This window comes from Chelmon rostratus, chromosome 8 (assembly GCF_017976325.1).
Source record: "Chelmon rostratus isolate fCheRos1 chromosome 8, fCheRos1.pri, whole genome shotgun sequence".
NCBI lineage: Eukaryota > Metazoa > Chordata > Actinopteri > Chaetodontiformes > Chaetodontidae > Chelmon > Chelmon rostratus.
In genome coordinates this window covers 8,901,832-8,928,690 of record NC_055665.1, presented here as the reverse complement: position 1 = coordinate 8,928,690, position 26,859 = coordinate 8,901,832, and the positions used below count along the sequence as shown (strand labels likewise).

General features: G+C 44.8%; 2 protein-coding genes across 3 annotated transcripts in view; both read right to left on the bottom strand.

Annotated features, from left to right (window-relative positions):
• Positions 1–17,675, bottom strand: part of LOC121610664 (forkhead box protein O3-like) — a 29,841-nt gene extending 12,166 nt beyond the window's left edge. Inside the window, exon 1 of the mRNA XM_041942885.1 lies at positions 17,143–17,675. Coding sequence (XP_041798819.1) covers positions 17,143–17,631 — 489 coding nt within the window. The 5' untranslated portion in view covers positions 17,632–17,675. The remainder of the gene's footprint in view (positions 1–17,142) is intronic.
• A 6,456-nt stretch (positions 17,676–24,131) lies between these two features.
• Positions 24,132–26,180, bottom strand: med18 (mediator of RNA polymerase II transcription, subunit 18 homolog (yeast)). 2 transcript variants are annotated; one of them, XM_041943155.1, is made up of 3 exons: positions 26,067–26,180; positions 25,527–25,629; positions 24,132–24,811 (listed from the first exon to the last, which is right to left on the bottom strand). In XM_041943155.1, exons 2-3 carry the CDS (start codon positions 25,597–25,599, stop codon positions 24,255–24,257), a joined length of 630 nt encoding a protein of 209 aa, XP_041799089.1. In that variant the 5' UTR covers positions 25,600–25,629; positions 26,067–26,180; the 3' UTR covers positions 24,132–24,254. The 2 variants fall into 2 exon arrangements, with proteins under 2 accessions (XP_041799089.1, XP_041799088.1); XM_041943154.1 differs by having other exon boundaries at positions 25,850–26,165.
• Positions 26,181–26,859: the final 679 nt, after the last annotated feature.

Here is a 26,859-nt window from a genome sequence, read left to right as displayed (position 1 = left end):
CAAAAATGCTTTAATATTTTTAATTGGACATGCCACTGGATGAATGACATGACAGCGACAGGCATAAGAATAATCCGACAATATATATGCCTGCTTTTAAAAAAAAACCTTGTCCACATTATAGAATAAGACCAGCATTTTCAAACCTTTTTTTTTTTTTTTTTTTTTTTTTAAAAATATCAACTGCTGGTGCTCGAAAGTGCTGCCTCGGTGTAAATCAATGTAGAGAAGAAAAAAAAAAAGCGTTTCAAAATTAATCCACATCGGTGTGGACATGGCCTCAGAAGCAGGACGCTTGTGAAATCAAGGAGAGGAGATCTCAACTGCGGGGTCAAAGAGATTTCTGTATTCAGGAGCAGTGCTTCAAATATTGACTGCCTGATAACCCACGATGCTCCTGGCTGCCTCAAATTCCAAGCACCAGAGTACAGTATGAACAAGGGAGAGTATCGATTTGGTCTGAATGAACTCAGTGTGGTTATATATACAGTTAAGAATACCACCCACCTCAACCTCTCCGACCCCGACCCAAACCAATTCAATGCGAGCTCGTGAGGACAGAAAATGAAGGACAGGGAGAGAGAGAGACACTACGGGCCAACTGAGAGGAATGAGGAGATGGGGGACAAGAAAAGACAGGATTTACCCCTCCTCCCTCCCCCCTCCTCTCGCCGTTTCTTGAAACAAAAAGAGCCCAATTAAGTCAGTTTGAGTTAGGGTCTTGTGTGTGTGTGTGTGTGTGTGCGTGTGTGCATGTGTGTGGGGGCAAAAAAATGTGTATCCAAATCATCAGTGTGTACGCAATAAATGGAAATAGGGGGGCAACGTACTGTAAGTTGTACAGACTGTCTGAGAGGAGGAAGAGGAGGAGGAGGAAGGTTTGTTGGGGTTGGAGGGAGAAAGGGAGGGGTGAGGCACTCTCACTCTCTCTCTCTCTCGCTTAAGAGGGCCAAACTTGCTCTCAGCTCCTCGACGGGAGACGCTGAAATATTAATCGCCACGCTCCAGCCGCAGACTAGTGAACACAATCGCTTCAAACTCCCACCCTAATGAGTGTGTTCATGAATGGCTAATGTGCACAGATGGGGGGCTGATGACTGGATAGATCGCAATGTGGAGGTGAGGGAGTAGGAGGAGGGAGGGAGGGAAGGGAGGAGGAAAGTGAAATTTCGGCGGGCCGTGGTGGTGGTGGGGAGGGGGGGGGGGTGCAGAGGCGTGCCATGACCTTTTAAGAGCCTCCTGAAAACTTAATTAAGACTAGCCCCGCACTACTCTCTTTCTTTTACTCCATCTCCCACACACACAGACTCACACACACACACAGGCTCATGCTCGCATGCCTGCACGACACACACACACACATAAAAAAAAATTCTCTATGATCCCTCATTCTCTCTCTTCCCGGTGTACGCCGATTGTTTACCCTCGTGCCCTCTGCACACTCCCCACTGAGCTCATGTACAATCCATTTCTGGGTATAAAACTTCCAAGTGACTCACGCCGTCTTTTTATGGCCACGTCAATTTCTCGGTCATGTTAACACACATGCACATCCTGAAATGAACAAGAACACGAGTAGACATTAAAACTGCAGAGGCAGAGGTATGTCTTTCCTCGCCCCCTACGTGGATATGTCTCAGAAAGAGGATGGAACAAACGCACGGGGCACAGGAGAGCTCTTTCACCTTAAATGCCGCTGACTTCCATCTCACCGATGGTTTGAATCCTAACCCGCCAGCAACATGGGGCGTGTAGGCCAAAGCGTCCTCTCGACTGGAGCTTGTTCTTTGGGAATGTTAATGCTTCACATGCATCTTTTATAGCTGAAGCTGACCTGTTCTTTCAGTCCTGGGATACGTTTTTGCCTCAGTGTCTTCATCACTGACCTTTCTCCTCATCAGTTCAAGAACTGACGTCAGAAACATTTCTGATAACATGTGGAGAGTGACAGAAATGCGGGTTAACGCAGCTTCCCAAGACTCTCCATTACCATACAGGCCACATGCAGATTAAGAGCACCCAGCGTGCAGACGCACATACAGACACACACACACACACACACACACACACATGCACAGACATGCATACACTCCAGCATCTAATTAGAGGAGTGAGATGCTGTGACCTAATTCCTAACCTCTCCTCGGCAGTCAGGATCGGGGCCTCTGCTTGGATCGGTTGGATTACGGCGGGAAAGTATGGGAATGGAAAGGGTTTTGACATAGGGGTGGTGGTGGGATTTTTTTTCTAATTATGAAAGTTAACCTGTATTTAGGGGAAAGAGGAAGATTTCACATGTAAGTTCTGTCTCATTTCAAATAAATTTCTTCCAGTTTTAAACATATAACTAGGAGGTCCCCACTTGATCTCAACATGCCAAACAAAAACCTCACATTGAACATACCTGCAAATTGTTCATATTGAGCACAGAATGCCGTTGAATATTAGTTGCGTTATCAGAGACAGGGTTGAGGTAGCCAAGACTGACAACAAAGACACCATCAGGTGACCGCAGCTAAAATTAACGTATGACACTTGTGCATTTTTTAAACTGCACTTTTTTCAGAGCAAATGAAACATTACAAAACTGTGGAGCTTTTACTTGTTGGTGCATTTTATAGATACTTTATATATGTTGCGGTTAATTTGTTGTTTAAATTTGTCACTTTGTAGATGCAGCTTACTGCTAATGAAACCTTGAACAACAGCTGCAGTGGTATGTTGGCAATAGCAGCTAACAAGCTAGGTTCTGCCACAAAACCCCCAACGTAATTAAGAGATTCCATGCAAACATTTTCTACACAACGAGCAACAACAATGCATTATTCTTTACCAATGCAAGTTAATGTTTGGAAAATGTTTTTAAGAAGTGCCCAATGTTAAGTTATCACATTCTGGGAGCTTTTTATACTTCATCTTCTCAGTTTATGTTGCGAGGCCTTGGAACTACCTTGAGATCAGCCAAAGGCGATATATAAAAGGAGGCTTACAATATATCTCTAAAAAAGAGAGTCCTATCACTAAAGACTTCTATTTCTTACCTACAAATACCACCTCAACAGGATGCTCTCATGCATTTGGGTCCCAGCCACAGACTGTAACATAAAAACCACCCGCACCACAAGCTACTCTCCCTGAGCAGACCTGAGTTGACTGCCAACACATGATGATTGTGCATGATAGAGGTGCTGAAAGGGGAATTGACCTTTGAGGAGGAACAGCATTGGCAAAGCTGACTGTAGATTAAGAGGCTGATTTCAAGAGAGATTCCCAATTTAACTTTGCTATAAACAGAATACTTCAATGCATTTATCGCCCTTTGTCTAATTGTGTCATCTAAATTGCAACATAAAGCAGATTGCATATGCATTCTGGCAAATCTTTGATGCTGTACCTGCAAAACAAAATGAAAAACTCCTTGTAGCCTGGTGCTTCTATACAAAACATGTTGAATCTATGGTGAGTATTTGCACTGCCCTCTCATTGTCACTTTTAGAAATTCATTTGTCATCAAAGCTCACAGGCCAGAGGAGAGACCGGTAGCATCATTATCGAGCTAGCTGTACCCTGTGATTACCTCGATGGCCCACATCTATCCATCACATAAATATTCCTGAAGACAGATGCATCAGGATGGAGGCATATTTACAGTAAGTGCGTGACTGTGAGCACCACCGAGGGGTTCTGTCTGTGTGTGGGGAGAGGGAGTGGTGGTCGCATACTCTGACACACACACACACACACACACACACACACACACACACACACACACACATCTGTCAGCAGCTTTGCATGAGCTGATACATATATGTGAGAAAGTACTACACCTCTGTATATGTGTGTGTGTGTGTGCGTGTGCGTGTGTGTCGCAGCACTCCTGGAAGGGGGCTGCAGCGTTTCCGCCTGAGCGCGACTGTCAGTGGGCATCAGTGGGCATCAGTGGCAGGACGCGAGGATCATTAGTGGACACGGAGGGAGCGGGAGAGGGAGCAGAATGGAGGAGAGCAAAGGAGAAAAGGGGAGAGAGGAGCAGTGACTGTGTGAGGCGGGCAGTGCGTCTTAATATCCGTCTTGAGAGCATTACACACACAGCAGTGCACTTTCCACTCAGTCACGCAACCGCCCCACCACAGAGACCCCACTGAGGCCCCCTCCTCTGTCATTTTCTCCCCTCTGTCACTCTCCCTCCATCCATCTTTCCCCCTTTCACCCTGCATCTCTTATTGACCCTTTCCGTCCCTCCCCATATCTCTCCAGCCGTGCCCTCACTTAAGCTCGGTGCGCTGCGGCTTTTCATTTCCCCAGCTCCAGATTTATCCATCCTGCTTCCCTTCTTCGCTCACATCTTTCCACTTCAGCCCATTGCTCCCATTTTCACCCACTCTGCATCGCACAGCCGCTGCTCTCCTTGCACTAAGCATCATTGCAAGTTGACCTACTCTTAACCGCAAGCAAGGTGAAACAACTGTTCTACACATGTGAGACATAAGCTCTTTTCACTTCTTTTGCCTGCCTTCCTCACCTCGCGTCAGCACGTCATCACGTCATCACTTGCAGTTGTTCGTGCCAGCCCTTCACGCCCTCAACCATGAGCTTATTCCTTTGTACATTTACCCATCAATCCATCCATTTGTCTAACACTTTGTGTCAGGGTGCCATTGCTCTACCCCTCCACCATCACCGCCTTCACTAACTCACTCTCTTCGCTTAGAGTGATCCGTCTGATCTCCCTCTATCCCTCCAGGTCTGTGACCTGTGTTGTGATGCCCTATGCTGAATACCAGAATCAACATGTCTGACATTTAACAAACAGAAAAGCCTCCACAAAGCTAGCTGTGTTAGCAAAAGTGCTAATTCCTCCCCTAGTTTGCTTACTCTGTAGGTTTCCAGGTTTAGGGATCCATCTGTTTGCTGTAGTGACGTGGCATTTATCACACACAGATTTGGCCTATTCTGGAATACATTTGTCCCACTGAAACATTTGAGCTTGGTTTTGGCACCTGCTGTGAGTGTGGTTTTGCATTATAGCCCTGCTGATGATAACAATACAATCTGGCCAGATGCCAGCTCTGCTGAAAGGTTTTTGGATGGCATGGAGTCAGAAATAAAACTAGCACATGAGCGGCAAATCAGGTGCAACAGTGGGCAGCGTCACGGCTTTTCCATTGGCTCGCTTTTATTCACGTGGAGTCAAACCATGCTGCGTTGATTTGCCTTTACATTACCAGTTTAAACACGCCGAGTTGTGCCGGAGATGGACCGTCTCTGGAGTCGCGTCAAAGCGTGCCCAACCGCCTCCAACGACATGTTTAAATAGCCTCGGCTGCTATTGCCAGGCATAGCAGTACTTCATCAGTTTCAATCATACAGTCTCTGTGTTTCAAGCAGTGAGCAGTGGATGCCAAGAAAATCATAGCAATAGCCTGAAAATCCATGACCACAAGTGGCAATAGTAAACACTGCTAAAGAGGGCACTGCTTTTAAACGTCATTGCCTCAAGACTGGCCTATCATCAGTTAAAGAGATGCCTTGCAGTGGGATGCAAATCCCTGCTGCACCGGGTTGTTGTGCCGAGTCAAACCAAGCCAGGTGTATGGAAAAGGGCTATGTGGCAGCTACAAGGCCAACAAGCCACCGAAGCCTTGGTCTTTTGAAAAGTGACATATGGGTCCTATTGGAATTTACAATGGAGCCTGAAATCTGCTGAAATAGCAACGATCAGTCAGTTATTTGAACCACAGAAAAATGCTTGTCCAGCTTCTACATTGTGAAGATGCAACTTTTGTCTGTCTCGTGTAGCTATAACCTGAATCCCTCCTTTGAGATTGTTCACCAAAATAAGACTAAATAAAACCAGAAAATTTAAGACATTTAAAGGTGATCCCTTTGTCTTTGGAACCACGCATTGAGCCTTTGTCCTGATGCTCTCTTCATTTTATACACTAAACAATTAATCTATTAATTAAAATAATCCATAGCTTAAGCAATAATGTAACTAATTATTAGTTGCAACCCTAATGAAATCATGCTTTTATTTCCATGGGGGGATTTGGCACTTCCAAAGTAATTACTGATCTTCATGGTCAGTCAGGCTGTAAACCACACCAATCCCTGTCATTAAACACCCATCTATCCTACAGTATCCACTCTCTCATCATAGCCAGGTAACATCCTACCGTCACCGCACATCCACTGCTGCTAGCCTCTAACATACACCTACACACACCTTTCTCAAGAGGAACATCAAAGTTCAGGATCTCTTTCTCTCTCTCACTTACACACATGAATTATGACCTTTTTCCTAATCACCATTGCAGACACACAGGCCTGGAAATGTACAAAGACAGCTCCACAAACACACACATTCACATTCACACACACACACACAGCCTTGACCCCGGCAGCATCCCCTCTTGCACCTCCGTGGCACTCAGCTAGATCTCTCCCCGGCCAGTCTTTGGGCATGGATCGCTTGTAAGGATTTGAGAAAAGACTTCACTAAGCTGATTGCTAAAGGGGAGGGGGGCAAATTACCGTTGCACAACTGCGTAAAAACCTTCTTGGGTCATGACTTGTCTTATGTAATAGATTGTGTGTATGCGTTTATGTGTGTGTGTGTGTTCCCGAAATACCACTCCCCCCCGCAGCCCCTACCCCACGCCATTTACCCATTTTGCACTAATTGAGGGATCTTTTTTCGGAAGCTGTTATTGCACACATTTAATTATTTATTTTGACGGGAAGCAATCTGGTGGCTAGTGAAGAGATTGTGAATGTGTGTGTGAGAGTGTGTGCGTGTGAGAGAGAGAAAGTGAGAGGAATAGAGATGGAGCAAGATTAGGTCAGTGTAGCTTTTTGGGGAAAACGTGTGTGAGGGCAGCACTAGTGTAAGCTAACTGTGCTGCATGTCTGTGGGGCTTTGCATGTATGAACAGCATACACAAAATTTACTGTGTGTGTGTATGTGTGCATGCATGTGCATGTGTGTTGCATCTCAGAGTGCATGGCTTTCTGAGTGCAATGGGAGTGCACTAATGGACGCACACTTGAGCTGAAGTGTGCAGAGTGTAGCTGAAGTGCAGCCAAGTCTGGCTTCCAGTCCTGCTTGGAAGCCCTATAATCTACTCTCTACTATTCTAGCTCTCTTTTCTCTCACTCTCCACTTTCCTCACTTCGCTCTCTGTGTCTTTCTGTCCGTCTCTCCATCAATTTAATATTTTCATCCCCTCTTCATTGACTGAGCCAGCCGCCCCCGTCTCCCCACTGTCTCCCTATTAAATCTCTTTATCCGGGTTCTGAGAATGAAGACACACGCATCAACATCGTCGCTGGCTGGCCGTGGACTTTTCTCTCTCCTTGCCCCCCCCCCCCCCCCTGCTGAGCAGTGAAGAGGATGAAATAAGGGAAGACGACATGTAACCACCAGTAGTCTTGACCTTTATCAAGCTCCAGCGCCTGAGGCAGGGTGAATGAGACATTAAGAAAATGACTGAGCATTATTAACCCCTATTTACTTACACACACACACGTGGCACACTGTCTGGTCTGAATAACGGCTCTGATGCCTATTTCCTTGGCTGGCACTTTTCTGACAGTTAAGGATAAGCTACAACCAAACGCTAAAACTGGGAATAACACTTATGCATTCTGCGTCATGTCACTTTAGAAAGAAAAGAATGGGAAGACCGGCGTGGCCTGCCAGCTCTGATAGTTTAACTGTGATTGATCCCTCGCTGAGCTCCAGCTTCCCAGCACTCCTGTGAATGCCAAGTCCTGTTGAGAATTGATGCTTCATTATAACCCAGCCACACAAGTTCTTCAAATGATGCATCAGCCTGTGAGAGAAAACTGGACCTGTGAGGGCCAGATGTTAACCCTGACGGCTGCGGTCCCAGCCAAGCTGCACATCTAATGACGGATCATTTCCCCATTTCTCTTCTTCTTCGTCTTCTGTCTCTTTTTAGCCCATGTGCACGTGTGCACGCCTGGAGCATGTGCATGTGTGGCCATCCTTCTACTCCAGTCAATCAATGAGCAGAGACAATTCCCCGAGTGACATTTACGGAGAAGAAAGAGACCCATTTATCACTTTAGTTTTGGGATAATAAAAGAATGACTGAATGAGCCAGTGTGTGTGTGTGTGTGTGTGTGTGTGAGGGAGAGAGCAGCGAGAGAGAGAGAGCTAAAGATGAAAAGGGGATTTCAAAAGCACATGAAAGGAGCAGGAGAAATGAGCGAGGGAAGAGGGAAATGAGTGATAAAAAGGCTACTTTGTGGGGAGGACTGAGAGTGTGAAATAGAACAAGTGAGGAGAGAAGAGAAGGCCGTGAGTGACTGACAGTGAAAAAGAGAGCACGAGAAAGAAGGGTATGAAAAAAAAAGCCCGGGGTAAGGAAAGAAAAAGGCAGAGAGACAGAGGAGGGGATAGAAAAAGGCTCTCGGCGCAGAGAGAAGACGAAGGAGAAAGAGGGGGAAGAGACAGAGACGGGGGGAAAAAAGGGTGCAAGAGAAAGAGAGAAAGGGGGAGAGGAGACGGCGAGGCAGACGTGCTGGGTTCATTCAGGGCTATGAGCAGACTTGGAGTTCAGACCTCACATGGTCAGCATACTAAACACCGGACCCAGTGTCCTGACCCAGATTCACGGCGCTGACATACAAATCCAATTGGGGAGGGAAGAATTTCACCCCCCTGCCTTGACCATACCTCCCCTCAAACGCACAAAAACACCCCCCCCCCCCCCCCCCCCCCCTCAATCCCAGCTGGTCTCGCAGTCACCTCATAACCCAACAACCTCGCCCCAATCCTGTAACCTCCCCACACATATGCTGGCTCCCACACAGATTTGCTCACACATGGCTTGTTTTACACGTACGAATGTGCACGCCCAAGGAAGAACTGCGCATGTAAACTGATTTCTTCCCAAGGTCAGCTCCCTCTTTTCAGCTCAGGTGAGCAGACATTACAGCTCGGCGGGGCGCCGTGCGTTTCCTGACCAGCCGCTACCCGAGGTGACCTCCAGAGCCCCATCCATCAGCCGCGGGCGCGTGGCTCAGCCGCAGCATATCCACCAGCCATTAGCATAACAAGCATCTTTCTTGAACATAACTCTTGCCGCTCCTCCTCTCCTCCGCTGCCCTCCTTCTTTTTCTGTCCACCTGCTCCGATCAGTCAACGTTAACTACATTTCCCCTTGTGAGGCGGCTCCCTCCATCACTTGTCGGGACCGCCAAGCGCAGGTAAACTGATCGACGGCCCTTATACGCTCTCCTTTCCCCTCCCACAATCCTTTGGCACATGACAGGGGCTTGATGGACAGGCAGAGAGGAGCGAGAGACCCGGCACGTGGCTGCCAGGAAGGGTCCGGAGATGGAGCGTTGTGAAATACACCGTTTAGCTCGGCATACATCATCTCTTTCTCAGGGACAGACATGGCAATATGCGTGCACGTAAACACACACATTTACACACATGCACACGGCCATCAATCCCTTGCATACAGGAAGAGATATCCGACGAAGAGAAAAATTGAATTAGGAAATATGGGCACCGTGATTTGTGGGAAGCGAGTTTTGTGGCCAGGAGAGAAATACGGCTTGGAGCGCACTTCATCTTGCAGCGAGAGCAAAGAGGAAGAAGCATCTGTGTTGTTTATCTAAAGCCCCCATCTAGTTGGGTGACTTGATTTGAAATATTCATATACATGTATGACAAGATCAGGCCCATTATGTTGCCCTCTCGACGGGGCTTCACTGAACGGAGTGAATGGAAACCCATCAGTCAGTGTAAATTATGAAGACAAGATACATTACATAAGCCTATAGACGGGCATGAAGAGGAGTATTATTGTAGCCTGATATCAATCATGGCTACACACGTTCTACAGTGTCATCAGTATGATAATATGCTATAGGCTATTTCAAGGATAAACCCGCCATTATAATATTTCACAACGCATATAACCAAAGCAAAACACATTAGACTTGTGTATTGTGCATCATCATAGGCCATTATGTTTTAGATGGATCTGTAAGTATACAAATAGCACTTCAGTCACAATGAAACAGCAACCATGTAAACTACAAGACCAACCCTTATCATTTGAGGTTTTTTGGTGGTTTTTACAATTAATAGTCCACAAAATGTTAAAAAGCTATGAAGGAGGCCAAGATGGCGTCTTTAAATTGCATGTCTTGTCTACCCAGCAGTGCAAAATGCAAAAACACTAAACATATAATGATACCAAGGCCAGAAAAGCAGGAAAACTTCACATCTGACTGAAATTAATTGATTATGAAAATTGTTGACGATTACACCGATCAACTAATACCATTAATCAGCATATTGTTTGAGGGCTCCGGCCTTCCACGTCATCCGGCAGATTGCGTCTTTGTTGGCAAACATAACAAAACATTCCGTAGTGGTGCCCAAACAGTCCGCCGCCTGCATCTAATCAGAAATATATGAGGCACATCTTTAAGCGCAAATAAATAGCATGTTCATAGTATGTTACGGCTATTAAGGCGTGCGTTAATATGTGGAGTAGGTTAGCCTGAGGCCGCCATAGGGGTGAGCGCTGGAGACGGAGCAGAACAGAGTGGAGCAGAGCAGGCCCTGTAGTGGTGGAGAAAAAGACAGAGAGAGTCGACCCAGCGTGACTACCGCCTGCCTGAGTGGAGCAGCCTGCCTGCAATTAAGGTGGAATCAGGGAGAAATCTGCGCTGCCTTGATAATGAGCCTCGTCTGAATTATTAACGAGAGCTGTTCCCCCGGGACCCAGGCTCCCACTGAGCCCATCAACCCCCCCCAACACACCCACATGCACACACACAGACACACACTGATGCAGGGAAAAGGAAGAGAAATACGCTCACAAACATCCCCACACACACACACACACACACGACGACGACAATCACACATTATGCACACTGACGCAGATGAGCAACAAGCATGCTGCCACAAACGGAGACCAAAAATTTCCAGCACTGCGAGGGCTAACACATTTTATTCACACGTTGAAGTGAATATCCAAAGCCATTTATAACATTTGTAATACAAACAGCATTTCTCTGGGACGCGATAACTTCATCCGCTGCCATCAGATTGAAACTGACAGACTTTTCTCTATATTAGAATAAGCTACTTCAACATAGCACTTAAAATGAATTTGAAAACCACCAAATATGTCACATATTAGAAGAACGCTTTTGATGTGTGAATCCTGGCCATTCAGCTTACTCTACTGATATTGGGAAACAGCAACAGTGTTTCATTTGTGAACCAGTTATTAGATGATGAGTCATTTATTGCCTATTAGTCATTTTGGCAAGTATTTATGGTCATGAATGAAAAATGCTTTATACTATGAAGTGTATTCTGGGAGTAACATCACTATTAATTCCACTGACAAAGATCTGCATGTCCTCCCTCTCTTATTCTTCAGCAACCCCTCTAAAAACTAGCAGAATATGAGCAATACATGGAGTTTTTATTAGTAGGACTACAAGTCACAGGGATACTGGTGTCAACAGAATGTGGCTGGAGGGTAAATGAGCAGAAACACAGTGACTTTTCCCCCAATTTTATTGAAATGTGGGTATTGTGGCTGCATGCTGAGAGCTCACTGTGTGTCCAGCAGTACAAGCATGACATATAGCCCTTTCAACAGAAGAACACCTCCTTCTGCTCCCTCCTCTCCTCCAAAGCTACATAACCCGTTCCCTTGAAATAAAAAGAGATGTGTTTTAATCACCCAGCACTGGTGTAACACTCAAGGCTGTCCCCCTTCCCATCAAATCTCCATGACATCAAACTTGCACGGCCTCAGAGAGGCAAACACACACCACATTCTGTGCTTGCAGCTGTGAACGGTTTTGCCAAAAAATCAGTGGGTGCTTACCAAACAGTGCCACGCCTTCCACATGAGCCAATCGCCGCGAGTCAGACAGGTTTCAAAACAAATCAGACAGCAAAACAGCACCGCAGAAAGTCGCTTCCGCTCTTGGTCAGCCCCCTCCTCCCCCAAAAATGGCTCACCCCACCCAAGAACAGAGTGTTCCTCCATGGGTGGTTTGAGGAGGCACAAGTGTGTGTGTGTTTCATGCAAATGTGTGTGTGCATGAGCCAGAGGGAATAGTGGTAACCATCACCCTAAATAGTGCAATGGGAAAAGAATGACAATTTCTCTCTGCTTCGCTATGCTCCTCCAGTTTACGTGGGGGGGGGGGGAACGAACCGAGACAGTGGTTAATATTCTGAGAAATGTCAGCAAACAGCTATAAAAAATAAAATAAAACTGCAGATCCATGGGTAATAGGTTTGGTAAGAAATGCTTCAACAGCTGAAGTTCAGTTCAGCTGAGAAGAACATCCAAATTAGTTCAAGCCTGTCGAATTGGGAACTTGACGGTCTTATCCTCTTGTATTCTGCTCCAAAAGACCCAGTAGCTGAGAGGAGTCGAGCAGAGGGAAAATCCAGCATTGTTATCCTATTATCTCTGAGATAATGTGAGATATGAGATTTCTCTTAGATAAGAGGAGACACGCTGCTTAAGGCAGTCTAGATCACTGGCAGGAGACTGCTGAAGCTCAAAATCCTGACGCCATAGCTCCCTTGAGATAGACTCCTCACCTCAATTGCCCCTCGTGTCAAAAACCACTAAGACAGAAAAAATGTATAGAATGCCTGATAGATGGATGGAGAGAAAGAGAAAGGCGGAGTGATTAAAGAGGAGATAACACGGGTGTCTGCTAGATGGAGTGATAAAACAGAGCAAAGTAATATCAAAGGCAAAATTATATTGTTTTTCATATTACTGTCTCCTGATTGCTGTCTCCCATATTTGAATGCGTGCCCATGCTTTGGTAATTTGCATGTACATTAATCATTTTCAGTGAGAAATGAACTGCCACGGCTGCCTGAAGGCCGCAGGGGGAAAGGCAGTGAGAACGGGCTTTTTGGCATCAGATACCCGACTCAACCTGAATATACTGCCTGAACCCAACCTGGCTCAGGCTGCAGAGCCAAGGGGAGATGTAAGGTGCTCATAATCCTGCACCATAAATCTGTCCAGCATGCATCATATGCTCTCATTTTCTGAGTGTGCAAGTGTGTGTGTGTGTGTGTGTGTGTGTGTGTGTCGCACTCTCAAATTACTCTGCTCCCCTGAGCCAAGACGGAGGATAAAATATGAATCAGCTGAAGTCTAGGATAGTTTCCAGTCTCTCTAGACTTCCCGACCATCATCAAGCGACACAAGCATGCATTCCTACACACACACACACACACACACACAAGCAACTCTACACACTCAGAAAGTTTCGAGTCTCTCCACTTCATGCTAAGCTTCTGTCAAACACTCTCTCTGCTGCACATTTGACATTCATATCCCTCATAGTGTTTGATAAGTGTCTCTCTGCTGCAGCTGCTGGAGCCTGTGCATAGTGACAGGATTACGAGAGTCTGTCTGTCTCTTTACCTATAAATCAATTAGATAAAGTGATATGACCCAGCACTGTTATAAATGCTACTGCCTGTGGAGGCAGGGGTTGTGTGCGTTTACAGAAGATAAGACTTTACATGTACCTACAGAGACATCTTTCTCCGTCCTCTCTTCATTGCCTCACATGCAGTTTGTCTTACCTTTTCATTTTTTTTTTTTTTTGTGCTCCATCTTTCTGGTCTGTTTGATTTTTGTCAATAAAGGAAGCCCCATGACCTTCTGCCCTTTTCCCCCCGCAGCCCGCTACCTGGACACACTTTATAAATAACACTCAAGTCGCTTTGGATTAAAGTGTCTGAGTGACTGCCTGGCACCTTTGTCAACCTGCTGCACAATCCCCTGGCATCTGTACTGGAAAAAGCCCTGCACTCTCAACTCATGCAGGGAAACTATGCATTGGACATTAAAGCAGGCAGAAACTAGTCAATTCCACACACCAAAAATATACTGTCATGATATCTTAGAGGCATGCATCACATATTTCTGTTTAAATATACTTAATACAACAAAAGCAATGGTGTACTATGGATTTTTGTATCCCATAACAACCCATGCTGCCGTATACAATAACACAAACTCTGCCAGCGCAACAATGGCATTATCTAACCCCCTTGAAGTTAATGAACTTCTGGGTTGCCTACAGGGCAATCCCCACATGAAGTTCCCTTTAAACCCCACCATTAGAGGTATTATGAAGTCAAGAGTGAGACTACGCACCATTCTCTGCAGTGACATGCTGTCAGACCAATCAGCGGGCCCAAACACACACGCCTATAGGAGCAGACAGCCCCTCCCCCCTGCAATAGCCCCCACAAAGACACACACAACACTACCAACCCTGACGCTTTGTTGCAATTGACATGTGCTTCTCCCACGCACAAATGCAGCATGCACCCTTGGATGCTTGCACTCCGACGTAATTAGCCATAAAGACATTAAACACAATAAAACATAAAGGGCTTCAGAATTAATCTCTAAATTTACTTTAGCATCCTGCACATTTCTGTGTTGGATCAGTTTAGTTACAGATCAGTGGAAAATGAAGGCCAATGGAGTGGCCACTAATCTACACTGCAGCAGTGACTAGCACCCCAGTGGAAAGTGTAATCGGTTCACAAGTGCACAATTCTATGTAACCTCCCTTCAGTAAGGAGGTGATTAGGAAGCCATGACCTGAGACTACTGCAGTCTTCCTAGAAGTCAGAAGCCATTAGGTATTTATAGGAGCTTAATGATACTGTCTCTGTGTACTGGCTGTCTCGTACCTATCATAAAGCCAGCAGCACATCCCTTCTAGTGCCAGTCATGGCAGCATAATTTACAACATACAATCTGCTTGTGGAGATTATTTCCCTAGAACCGCCACATATACTGCAGGTTCGATAAACTGTCGTCCACCGCCCACCACCCCCAACCCCAACCCAACCCCCAGTCTGCCCGCCTGCCTCCTACGCAACCCATGAAACTATACCACCTAATTTCATTTTATTTCATCAGCAGCTTACCAACAATTCTTTTATCTTTTTTTTTTTTTGTCTTTCCCATCACAACGGAAAAAAGCAGGCTGCTTTGCATGGCTCGTGCTGCTGTTGATAGAGACGAAAATGTAGTGGATGATACAAGTAGTGTTTTCCAACTTGCAAATGCTGCTGTCAAATATAATTGCCTGATATGACTGTAAAATTACATGTGTGAAAGTGCACCTATTGTCGTGTGCGAGTCGGGGGGGGGTGCAGTGGCATGATCATGGGTCCTGGCCTCATGAACTGAATGTGACCATGTGACTTTACATGAACCTTGTCTAACTTGGTCTTGCAAACTGACTGTACATGCAGTCTTACCAGGTAATCTTTCATGAACAGACAATGTTACTGTTTTTGTTGAATGGCTATCCTTAATGAAATAATTAATACAACTATTTTTGTAAATTTCTGGCCATGCAGTGCAAAAACTGTCTTGCCACAGTATGCAAAAATGTTTATGGACCCTCTATCATACTTCCAACAAAAAAAATCCATACCTTGTTACTTGTTCCGTTCCTGTAAGTAACCTACACATGTGACTCGTAAGTGTATGTTTACCATCCTGTCTCTGACCAAAACCAGGTCAGTCCTGTTACTGACATTATGGCTGCCTGCTTTAAACGACTTATCTAATGCCCCGTCATTACCTGGAATGGGCCCCATGTCTCGCCTGTGGCCTGAAATAGCCCAGGACCTCAGACTGCCACTGTCAACCCCCGGCTAATTTGCAGTTTCATAAATAGCAGACTGGGACTTTGACGCTAAAGATAAAGAGGCCCTGTGGTATGAGACTCACGGTGCAAGTGCAGGGCTAATGAAACTAAGTCTACCTGGAGACACACCTTGGCAGGTTTCAGTTTAATGGGACAGGCTTAGGGTGTCAGTCAGGCGCTTGTGATTAAGGCTGAGGCCAACAGAGGAGACTCAACTCCAAGCGGTGACAGGGTTTGAGTTATGCAACGGCAACAAGTTTTGACAACAGAGAAATTCCAGATGAAAACATGAATGCACGTCGTTGGACACATGCCATTATTTTGGCCTTTGATTTAATTTAATTACATGAATGACACGCCTAGATAGTTCTGAAGGGGTAGAAATCTCAATACCTGTTCCTTAAGTATTTAATGTGGTGAATTCAGCGATAAGCATTAACAGTCTATTCAATTTGGGGTTTATGATTGAAATTCGTTATAGTTGCTCGACTGTCTGGTGGTCTTGCTTCAGTAAAAACCAGATATCCTGCAGACCCAGATTCTGATGACTAACAGTGCCTCCACAAATCATACTGTACACATACTGCTTCTACCTCCTCACCCATTGCCATGGGAATGATGCAAACTTAACATCCACAGTCTCGAGATCCCCGCTCAGAGAAGGTGCACCATAAGGGCAAGCACTGCTGGCCTGCTCATCTCCCTGCCCCTTCTCCTTGTCCTCAGATGGCCATAATGAATAGAAACAAGATGTGGCTGGGAGCAGAGTCTGATAATATGGGCAGATGTCCAGGAGGTTACTCCAGGCTCTCAGCCAGACAGGCAGCAGCGGTGAACTGTGGTCAGTTGTGAACACCCCTCTGAATATTTACATTGTGGACAGCTGACCTGTGATCTCCTACAAGTGGCCCTCTGTTGATTCTTAGACGTGTTTTAAACAGATTAATAGAGGGAAATGTACACTGCCTGTTGGTATGAAACCGCATTGAATAGTTTCTTCTATTTAACGGCCACATTTCTTCGTGGGGGTATGGAAATAAACCATTAACCATTGTGGTCCCGGTGAAAAAGATTTCATGCGCTACTACGGACGCTCTCTGCAGCCGGGATGAGCTGATCCTTGTTACACACACAACGAGTGACTCCACTCCAGTCTATTACATTCTGCCATCAATGATCTATTAGAATGACTGACGGCAGTAATGAACTAAGACAAGATAACGCATGGCACCATTCATGCGTAACCGACAAGGAATCCCACGGTGACATGTGTATGGCACGAGGGGTGAAAAATAATCAGAATGGCTTAATGAATAGGAATAATACTCAATGTTATCACTTGGCACTGTGATTAACACGTCAAAAAAGCCCATCATGTTGGTCCGTATGTTTTTTTTTCCTTACCTTCCAGCCAGCTGAGCTATTACTGTCGCCCTTATCCTTGAAATAGGGCACATAACGGACCATCCAGTCGTATATCTGTGACAGCGTGAGCCTCTTTTCTGGGGTGCTCTCAATGGCGCGGGTAATGAGATCCGCGTAGGACTGGTTCCCCCACGCGTTCCGCCGCGAGGACTTGGCTTTGCGCAGCGGTCCGGTCACATCGAGCGCCGCGCCAGCCAGGCATGGGTGCGTCCCGCCTGTGGGTGCCGGGGCGCCGGCTGGATGCTTCAGCTCTCCCGGCGTTCCGCCCACGAGCCCCGCTCTGCAAGCCGGGACGTCCTCTGGTTCCACCTTGATGTTGGCCAGCGGAAGACCCCCGCTGACCTCGTGTCCACCAGGGAAATCCTCCGGGCAAGGCAGCGGCCAGGTGCACGAGCGAGGCCGGCTTTGCGGCTCGAAATCCGAATCAACCTGATGAGCGTCTAATTCGTCGTCCTCCATCATCAACATTTACGCTGCTGTGGAGAATGGAATGAATCAAATGAAGAGCAAGGGAGGGAAATACCTCCACGATCCCCGTCTCCCGCTGTCTTCAGTGAAATTCACGTTGAAATTCGCCTGCAATATTAAGCTTACAGTCTGAATCGATAAGAGGAGATTCAACGGAGTAGAAGGATCATGATGGACACGAGCAAAATCACAGCCTCGCGTGGAGAGATAAGAGAAGTAATAAAAGTAATAACAATTTCTCGTCCATTTTACCAGGAGTAAAATATCAAACGGTGATTAAAACGCTTCTCGTTCAACAGTCCACATCACCTCAAGACAGTCAGTCTCAAACGCGTGCCAGTCATGGGCGCTTTGCAATCCAGTTGCAGCAACAGATGATATTTCAGATAAGGAGCATATTTGCAAAGCGGTCGTCGATATATCCTCCAGAAGACAACAGGAAGAATGGGGAGAGAGGGGGGGAGAAATCACCAGGGCTGTGTAGAGAGCATCCACTGAGGCGATAATGCGTGATTACCGTGAATTATTAAATCTTCCAGTCTGCACGGATTAAGCTGGAAGCGGCACATTCAAGTCCATTCAGCCTGAACAGCACCCAACTGTCTGCAATTATAATGAAGAGGCGTGCGCATGTGACGAATCGATAAATTCCCAGTCTGGAAAATATGAAGAAAAAAAAATAGTCCAGCAATCAAATTTCGTATCCACTTGCCAGGTTGATAAAACCGGCTTTTATCACTCCTCCTCTTGCTCCCCTCTATCCCCCCTTGCCTTTTCTCGCTCTCTCAGATCCCACACATGTTCTCATTTGCTTACAACTCGTTCCGTCGATGTGAACCGAGGATGACGCGCCGGCGCTGTAGTGGAGATGCTGCCAATTGGAGTGCGCTCACGAAATCAATACTCTCCGAACATGATTACAGCGAAATCCCGAACTCTCTCTCTCGCACTCCGTCTCACTCTGCCTCTCTCTCTCCACCATCTGATAGGAACGGAGGGAGAAAAACCCAAATTCTTAATCAAAACTCTGCATAATGATGTGTCTGGCGGAGCGTCACATGGCGCTTTGTGTGCCAGCCTCCACGTCCAGTCGCGATAAAAGAAGACAATGTGAGGACTACTCAAGGGGAAATTCCTGCACAATCTCAACAAGGGTTTTTTGTCTTTTAAAAAAATACAGAGTCCGATCGGTCTTGGTGCGTAAAAAAAAAAAAAAAACGCCCAGTGCAACGTGTGCGGCGTACAATTGCCCTCCAGGGAGACCTCTCGGCGCGCAGGAGGTTTCACCTCTGCCGATTATTTGCGGGCTATAGATCAGTGAGTGTAATTTTCTGTGCCGATTAGACAGATTTAGTTCAGATTAAGAGAGATTAGGTAACCCTAGATTTTAATCCGGGAGGAGTGAGGTGAAATTGGGCTTTTCAGAGGCCAGAATGAAAAAGCAACCCTGCTCCACACTCCAAACAAAGTGAGGAGACATGAAGCACACATTACCATCTCAAATGGCCAGAGACGCGCTGCTCGGGCAGACGCAGACCTGGTCAGACCCGTGTGCGTAATTCTGCTACACTAACCGAGGGGGGAATCCGCCCCTCCATCCCACCACCCCCTCCCAAAATCTGACAGCAGGGCGGGCACACAGTCACAGGTGCTCCAATCCGATTGGTTTCTTATATTCCCTCATAAATGCTCATAGGGATTTTTGGGTTTTTTTGTCGGAAAAAAGGATGGTATCCTCACACTGTACCTCACCCCTTCATCTTTAGCCATCCAGAAAAAAAGATTTGCTGAGCTCACAGGATACTTTACAGCAACAGTCTGCTTCGCATTTTTATGCACATTCACACCTGTTATGCTGATGGTTGCTGTGGGGACAATATTACTTATTCATGGAGTTTTACAGCTTGTCCTGCTTCCGGTACATACTCACTCACACACGGGAACACGCAGCAACAATTTCTGATAATGTATGGAAGTTAGGCAGCCGGTCCACGCAAGCATTTTAGCCGCCCATGGGTAATCCGCGTGACCTATGAGGGCACGTTGGAATGAATGCACTGCAGTCAAAACATTCTACGGCTGAATAACAACGCGTCTTCAACGCAGTGGCACACATTCTCTGCAGGAGCGTCTGGATTTTAGTGACTCATGCGCAGTTCGCGTGCACCATCGAAGCGAGCACCTGCCTGCGAAGCAAGGTGGCTGAAACCGTCTGAGGACCGCGCCCTCTCCATGCAAAGTGCGCGTGGACAGAGGCGGCACTTAAAAGTTGCACAACGTGGCCACACTGTGCACTCAGACGTGACTAATGTTGAGAAATTTGTGTCAAAAATAGCACTCCTTGAAATGCAGGACGATGTGTCATAGTGCGTCATGGAATGACTTAGTGCTGAGCATGAGGGGGATCAGATGGTTAAAAAGTCATGTTGGTGATAGTTTGTGTCCGCCATCCCTATTACATTTGATTAAAAGGGAATTATTTATTATATTTTCATTATCATTAGTCCACCTCAATATGTGCCAAGAGTAAAACTCAAACCAGTGCTGCAGAGAGACAAGCCTATCATATACTCTTGCCTCTAACAGAAGGTGCTACTCGTGAGCAATACTGCTGAGTGCCAGAATTTTGATAACACTAGATTGCACAATGTGTCTTGATTATGCATAAAGTGAGAGAAAAGTAATTGTGAACATCAAGAAGACAAATGAGGTTCACAGCAGGACCGAATCTCCAGAGAGACAAGACTCGGAGGAAGAGGGGAGGCCTCAGACAGACAGACAGAGAGGTGGGAGGCCCAGGCAGAAGTTTAAAAACTATGTATGTGTTTGCTTCCTTCCAGGCTGACTGCTACGCTGTCCCCATACCAGACATTCCAGAGGCAGCATGGCTGGCTTCGGGCTCTGAGTGGCTGATCCTGGAACAGCGTGTTCTGCACAGCAGTAATCACCTCAGCCAGCCACAAGCAAGGCAGAGCACCACATCAACAACAAGGCACAGCTTTGTGCCCGTCAATTTGCACCCAGAAAAAGTGCTCTGGAATTTCATTCACATAAGGAAAGGGACACATTTTTTCCACCCACTTCTGCAAGGCCCATCCTCATTTCCTTTAACCCGCCACATAAGACATCCCTCGCAACCTCATGATGTTGCACAACTTATCCCTGAGCCCCATTGCCCAGTGGGATTAGGACGAGAGGAAGCTAGAGAAGCCACAAGAACACCCTTGGGAGATCGATGCCTGTCTGGGAAAACACCTCCCCTGGTTCTCCTCCCCTCTCAGCTAACAACCCACACTCTCTAACAAGCATATGGGCTCCCAATGACAGATGAAGGAGAGGGCTCAAATCCAAGTATTGGGAACGTTCCTGAGTAGGCGAAGCTGGATTTCACCCCTTCATGGCATTGGCCCAAAGTAGGCTGACTTAAAGACTTCCCGCCCTGAGCAAGAGCCAGCTTTCTGTGACATCTTGGCATCTGCGCTGCCAGCTATGAACATTATGTTCAGAGGCAGCAAAGACAATTGGTGCCAAGACTTTTAATTAAGACTATGTTGTGGAATGGAAGAGTAAAGGCATGTGCAGGTAATGGCTTCTTTCCCCATTTCAGAGGTCTAACAAAATATGATTAACTAACACTATCTGCCTTAGCCAATTAATTATATTTAACAGTTAAAGACCCAGAACAAGCAAACGGCCCACAGAGGGAAATCAGTGTGCACTGCTCTCAAACCCAACAGTGCAGAGAGCATAATTATATTATGCTAAACTGATGATGTCAAAGATGCTTAAAGACAGTAGAGGCAATTGGACAGTGTTGCTATATTGTTGCACTGAAATTTTGCGCTCAAATCAAAGGTATGGCATGTATGAAAAACAGTACAAACTAGTACAATAAGTATGTGTTACCCCTTTTTCAACAGGTGACCATCATATTTAATGGAATCATTTAGGTATACTGTATTATCAGGTTTAAAATAATCAAGATAAACACTTTCTAGTTCCAGCTTCTAAAATGTGAGGATTTGCTGCTTTTGTCAGACGTATTTAATTAAATATCTTCAGGTTTTGGACTGTTGGTTAGAAAACAACATGTCATATGAACATGTCATCTTGGGCTCTGGGAGCTTGTCAGCGGCATTTTCCTCCCTTTTTTAATTTATTTTTTTTATTGGGGGGCTAAATGATTTAAACAGTGAAAGGAAAACATGACTGATGATGTAAATAATTGTTTGCTGCAGCTGTTGTAAGCATAGATGTTGAAAATAAATAGACCGTCTTTGTCATGAAATTGCAACTTATTTTCAAATGTAAAACCACAGGATGTTCCGTGTCAGTCTTTCACTAAATAATAATAAAAAATATTGACAAATTAACCAAAAATTTAAATATTTTCACTCTACATGACTCAAGGCACAACAAATTTCACATACTGTAAATCCTAACCCCTGATGACACTCATATTCATAGACCTGTCGGGGATTTTGCATGCATATGTTGGACAAGGGTGTCACTCTCATCTCAATTTCTTGAAATAAACCAAGCACAATATCATACTGCCTCTGGCAACGAGTTAAATCCCTCACTTGTGCAAGTCAGTGGTTGGCTACACGCACAATAGCCGAGCAGGCCTGATGCCAAGACACTGATTAGCCTAGCTATGCCTCTGTTCTCCAGGCAATGCGGAGTGGAGGTGCAGTGGGAGTCCAGCTCATCACCAAAGAGCACTGTGCTAAACACAAGTTTAAGTGGAAGAAAGCCAGCATACTGTAGTGTATCCATGCTGGACACATAAAGCCTTGGGCAACGAGGCATCTGCCTCTTTAATACATAATTCACTCAGAGCTGAAACATCATGCTTTAGTCCTAGGGGCCAGTAGCCTGCTTCTGGTTGTTGGAACATAAAACTGTCTCCATCAGATAATCCAGTCTCACTGACAGGCAACTTCGTGTATTAAGCATCCTACTATAAAATTAGGTTCAGTTTGAGCACAGATCAGATCTGCCTTTAAAACACATTAATTCAATGCCTTATCGGTACAAGGAACAGCATATTGAAATGTTCAAATAGTGGTTTTCAAGGTGCACCAAATGTATGTGGAAGCAATGTCATCTCACCTTTCCACCTCAGTGAGCTTGCCCTCATCAGCCTTGATATGCAGGTAGGTCAACATGTAGAGACAGCCATCTGCCCTGGAGCTCTCCCTTCAGACATGCACACGGTCACTTTACATCACAACCCCTGCAAATGCATCTTACTGTAGGGGTATTATTAGAAGCACTCATGCCGTATAGCCCACATTATTATCATAACTGACAGGATGTGCATTAGTTACTTCAGTCTCCGCAGCATATTGACCATAATGTTGACACACTAGTATACAGGCCATTTTGGAATCCAGCATTGAAGAGTGAAGAACCTGAGGCAGCTGTAGTGCTTTCATGTGTAATAGTCCCAGCTCAAGTTCCCATGAAAGAGGCACTAATGGGTTAACAGTAGAAATGAGAGGGGAAGAGAAGGAAAATCAATGCTTTTGTTGAGGGGAAGAAAGAAAGGCTTTCACAGGTCTATGTATCATTAAGCAATTGAGAAAGCTAATTAGAGTGGGGGGAAAAGATGTGCAGATCTCACAGCTAATTATTTCCATGGCAACCACAGCTCATGTAGATGATCTGAGGTAGCTTTCAGATGGCAAGAGAGCCAATTACACGAAGAGCAACAGAGACCCCTAGTGGGGTAAAATGAACACGTTCTTCAGAAATATAGATTCCAAATATGGATTCAAAAAGCACTAATAGCTTTTAACATAGACCACAAACCTTATTAAATGTAAATGTTGCTTCAGTAGAAAATAAACAGGGTTCTACATACATTGTACTCTAGGAACAGTCGCTATGGTTAACTGATATAGTATTCCTATATTACTCTTAACTTGCATGGCAAACAGTGTATGTAGCATAATGTAACATATTTTTATTACTCTCAGTTGTACATAATTCTTGTATTTCACTTAACTTGAACTTATTTTTACATTCTTGTTTTACTGTGCTGTATCACTAAGTCAAATTCCGGTGTACATTATTCTGGTGTAAACTGACTTTTTTTTTTTTTTAAGGTGTTCATGTTCTTAAATCATAGAGCATAATCAAGAATGTATCTCAAATATAAACTAATTAAAGGAATAAAAATTCTGGGAGCCACCCTAAGGACTATATGTTGTAAAAATATATTATTTTGACAAATATCACTTGTCTTGTAAGTAGTTTTTAGCAATACTTATTGTATAAAGGGACCATTCCTTTACTGCTACTATTGTTTCTTAGTAAACATAACAAACTCTACTCTGCAGGAGAGAATTTTTCTGCAAAAGCAACCTTTTGGACATTTACAACGTAAAAAGTTCAATGAATGAGCGACGAGTTTAACCAAAACTGTACTGTATTCACTGCTGAAAGTGTGATAAGTTCCAGTTCACATAACAAATGACCAGAAGTGTACCCACTGAGTCAAAGTTGCACTGTATTTAATTTTTGGGAACATGTAAATATCATTTTAAAAAAAGAAGAATAGGAGGTCTATTTTGTCCATGGTAGTCAGAGATAACTTGACGTCTACATGATATCATTCAATGTCTCTGTTTAGTGGGGTCAATCTTCTCCAGGTGAACCAGGGGTTTGAGTTGCTCAGCAAAGCTGCGCATGTCCTCTGACACAGTGTCCTGGCCGGCAGGAGCCAACACACTCAGTTCCACCAGGTATGAAAGCGACAGACGCTCTGTGTTCTCTGTGTTACCTGGCACCAGGATGCGTGACAGCTTGCTCACCACAACTTTCATAGCACCTTTGCGGAATATGTGCCCGTTGGCCACAAACTCATGGTCCATGCGGAACCCCATCTCATTGAGGAACTCCAGCAGGCTGTGTGAGGCAGCCACATCAACACAGTTGCGCACCATGGCATGGCGGCTCTTGTCGCCCACCTCAGGTTGGCCTAGGTATCGTAGGTGCCATGGAGAAGTGGGGTGAGAGAGGGAGCGCCGGGCACGAAGAATGAAAGGGGTTCCTTGTTGGCTTTTCAGAAGATAAACCAGTTCATGATCTGTAAATGTCTCAGGTTCCATGTTGTCACACAGACCTCGAAGGCGATGCAAGAGGCTTTCCAGGGCCTGGTCTAACACACTGCCTGAATTAATGTATAGAAAAGATGCACAAATATATACATGGTAAGTCAATAATGTGGTGTGATGATCTGGACTGCAAAATACATTAGATTTATATCTGTAGTTTCAATATGAATTTACACAACAAATACTGCAAAACATCAAACATTACGACAGCTGAAGAGCAAATTTCTGATATCTTGTCCACCCTGTTCATATCAATGTGGGAAGCCTATTTGGAATGACAGCACTCCACATTCAAAACACCAAATGAGGAACTATCTTTTGGAAGAACAGCGTTCATCCCTCCACCAGAGTTCCAGGAAATGTATGTTAAACATACTGAAGCTGTTCTGACAGCTCATTTCCTCATCAAGGAACTTTGTGTTGTTCTTCTCTTTAATTTGTCACATGCCTGTACACCACATACGTTTTCTCAGTGGTAACAGGAGGACCACATTTTGAAAATTTCCGTTTTATGCATTACAGTGATACAGAACATCAGTTAGATGGTAGCTTAAAAACAGTAAATTATCATTTAGGATCTATATTTACAGCCCTGTCAAAATTCTACACATGGTTACGTTGTTGACATCGTAAATTATCACATCTGTACTGTAAACTTAACACTACTGGCATATTTTCTTTACATCACTATCCACATAGTACAGAAAATACCAGTCTATTGAGATGTTTCATTTTCTGTCCTCGGCAGTGGATGTTTCTGACATGGCTTACCTTGCAGCAGGTATTCCATCATATTTATTGTGCCCCCGGTGACAGGCATCACTGTAACAGGTGGAGCTTCCATCTTTCCTCGAGAACTAAGTTGTTATTGTATCTGGAGGAGAAAAATAGCTATCAGTGGCATGTAGGCACCGTCTTTATTTGACCGTTAACAACTTTTAACACGTAACTCATGTTACCTAGCAACCAATGCTAGCTAGCTAGGTAGCTAAATATAGCGGGAAAGCTAGTTATCTTAATTCATGTAACACAACTGTCCTAGTTAACAGTTAATCCTAAATTAACTAATTCGCAGCATTAGTTTGCTTCATTACCTGAGAGTTCCCGAGCAACAAAATGCAGCGGTTCACTTCCTGAGGGAACCCGGGTAAATGTTGGTGCGTTCGTTTTCGGTCGAGACTCCACAGTAAAGACCGAGGATCTGGTAGGCCTCACTGGGTTGTTCAATCTACACACCGCTAGCTAGCTAGCTAGCTAAGTTCGATACAATCAGTTAGCCACAATGTAAGCTTTGTGTCAACTGTAACTTACTTGAATGGGATGACAAATATTTATCTGAGGAAACAAACAGCCGATTAAAAGAAAAGTAACAAAGCCACCATCTTTCTTTTCTCCCTCTCGTATGATACGCAGCGGTTGACATCCAAGTTTGAGGCCCATTACAGCCACCTACTGGAGCAGTGTTATTTTCCTACATAGCAAGTGATGGAATTGAAGTAATAATAGTTTAAAACACCTAATTCAAGTCCAACATGTACAATGTATGATGTATATTTTCCTTAAGTAGTTAGCTTAAAGTACTATAACTAAAATGTACCTTACCTTCAGTAACAAACTTGTTCATGCATAAGAGGGAGGTGCCCTTTCAGTGTATAGGCATATCAGTAGTGATGCATTAATGTGGAAGCAATGAATGAAACTATTCAGATCATTTACTTAAATTAAAGTCAATGTTATGCTGTAAAATACTTAATCACCATTACAAATAAAAGTACTGCATTTTAAATCTACCTAAAAGTGCAGAAGCTGTTACTTGCAAAATATGCTGTTAAAGTAAAAGTGCTCTTCATACTGTTAAACTATTATGTTGATTATAGTTTTATTATAACCGGTGCTCATTACTGATTAGCATGGAGATGATTTTAAATACTTCACAGACTAGTCTTGCATAATTTGATCTATGACAACAATGATGTTCTATAAGATCATCATAGGTTTTGTATTTAAAATCTGAATCTGTGTGGTAATTATCACTGTCAAATAAATGTGGATTAAAAAGTACAGTATTTCCTTATCAAATCCCCCTGATTTTCAGAAATTATAT

Excerpts from the sequence above, each read along its gene's own strand:
- med18 (XM_041943155.1), bottom strand. The coding sequence starts at position 25,599 with ATGGAAGCTCCACCTGTTACAGTGATGCCTGTCACCGGGGGCACAATA. Across the intron at positions 24,812-25,526 it reads GATGGAATACCTGCTGCAAG|GCAGTGTGTTAGACCAGGCC; the intron begins GTAAGCCATGTC and ends ACATTAATTCAG.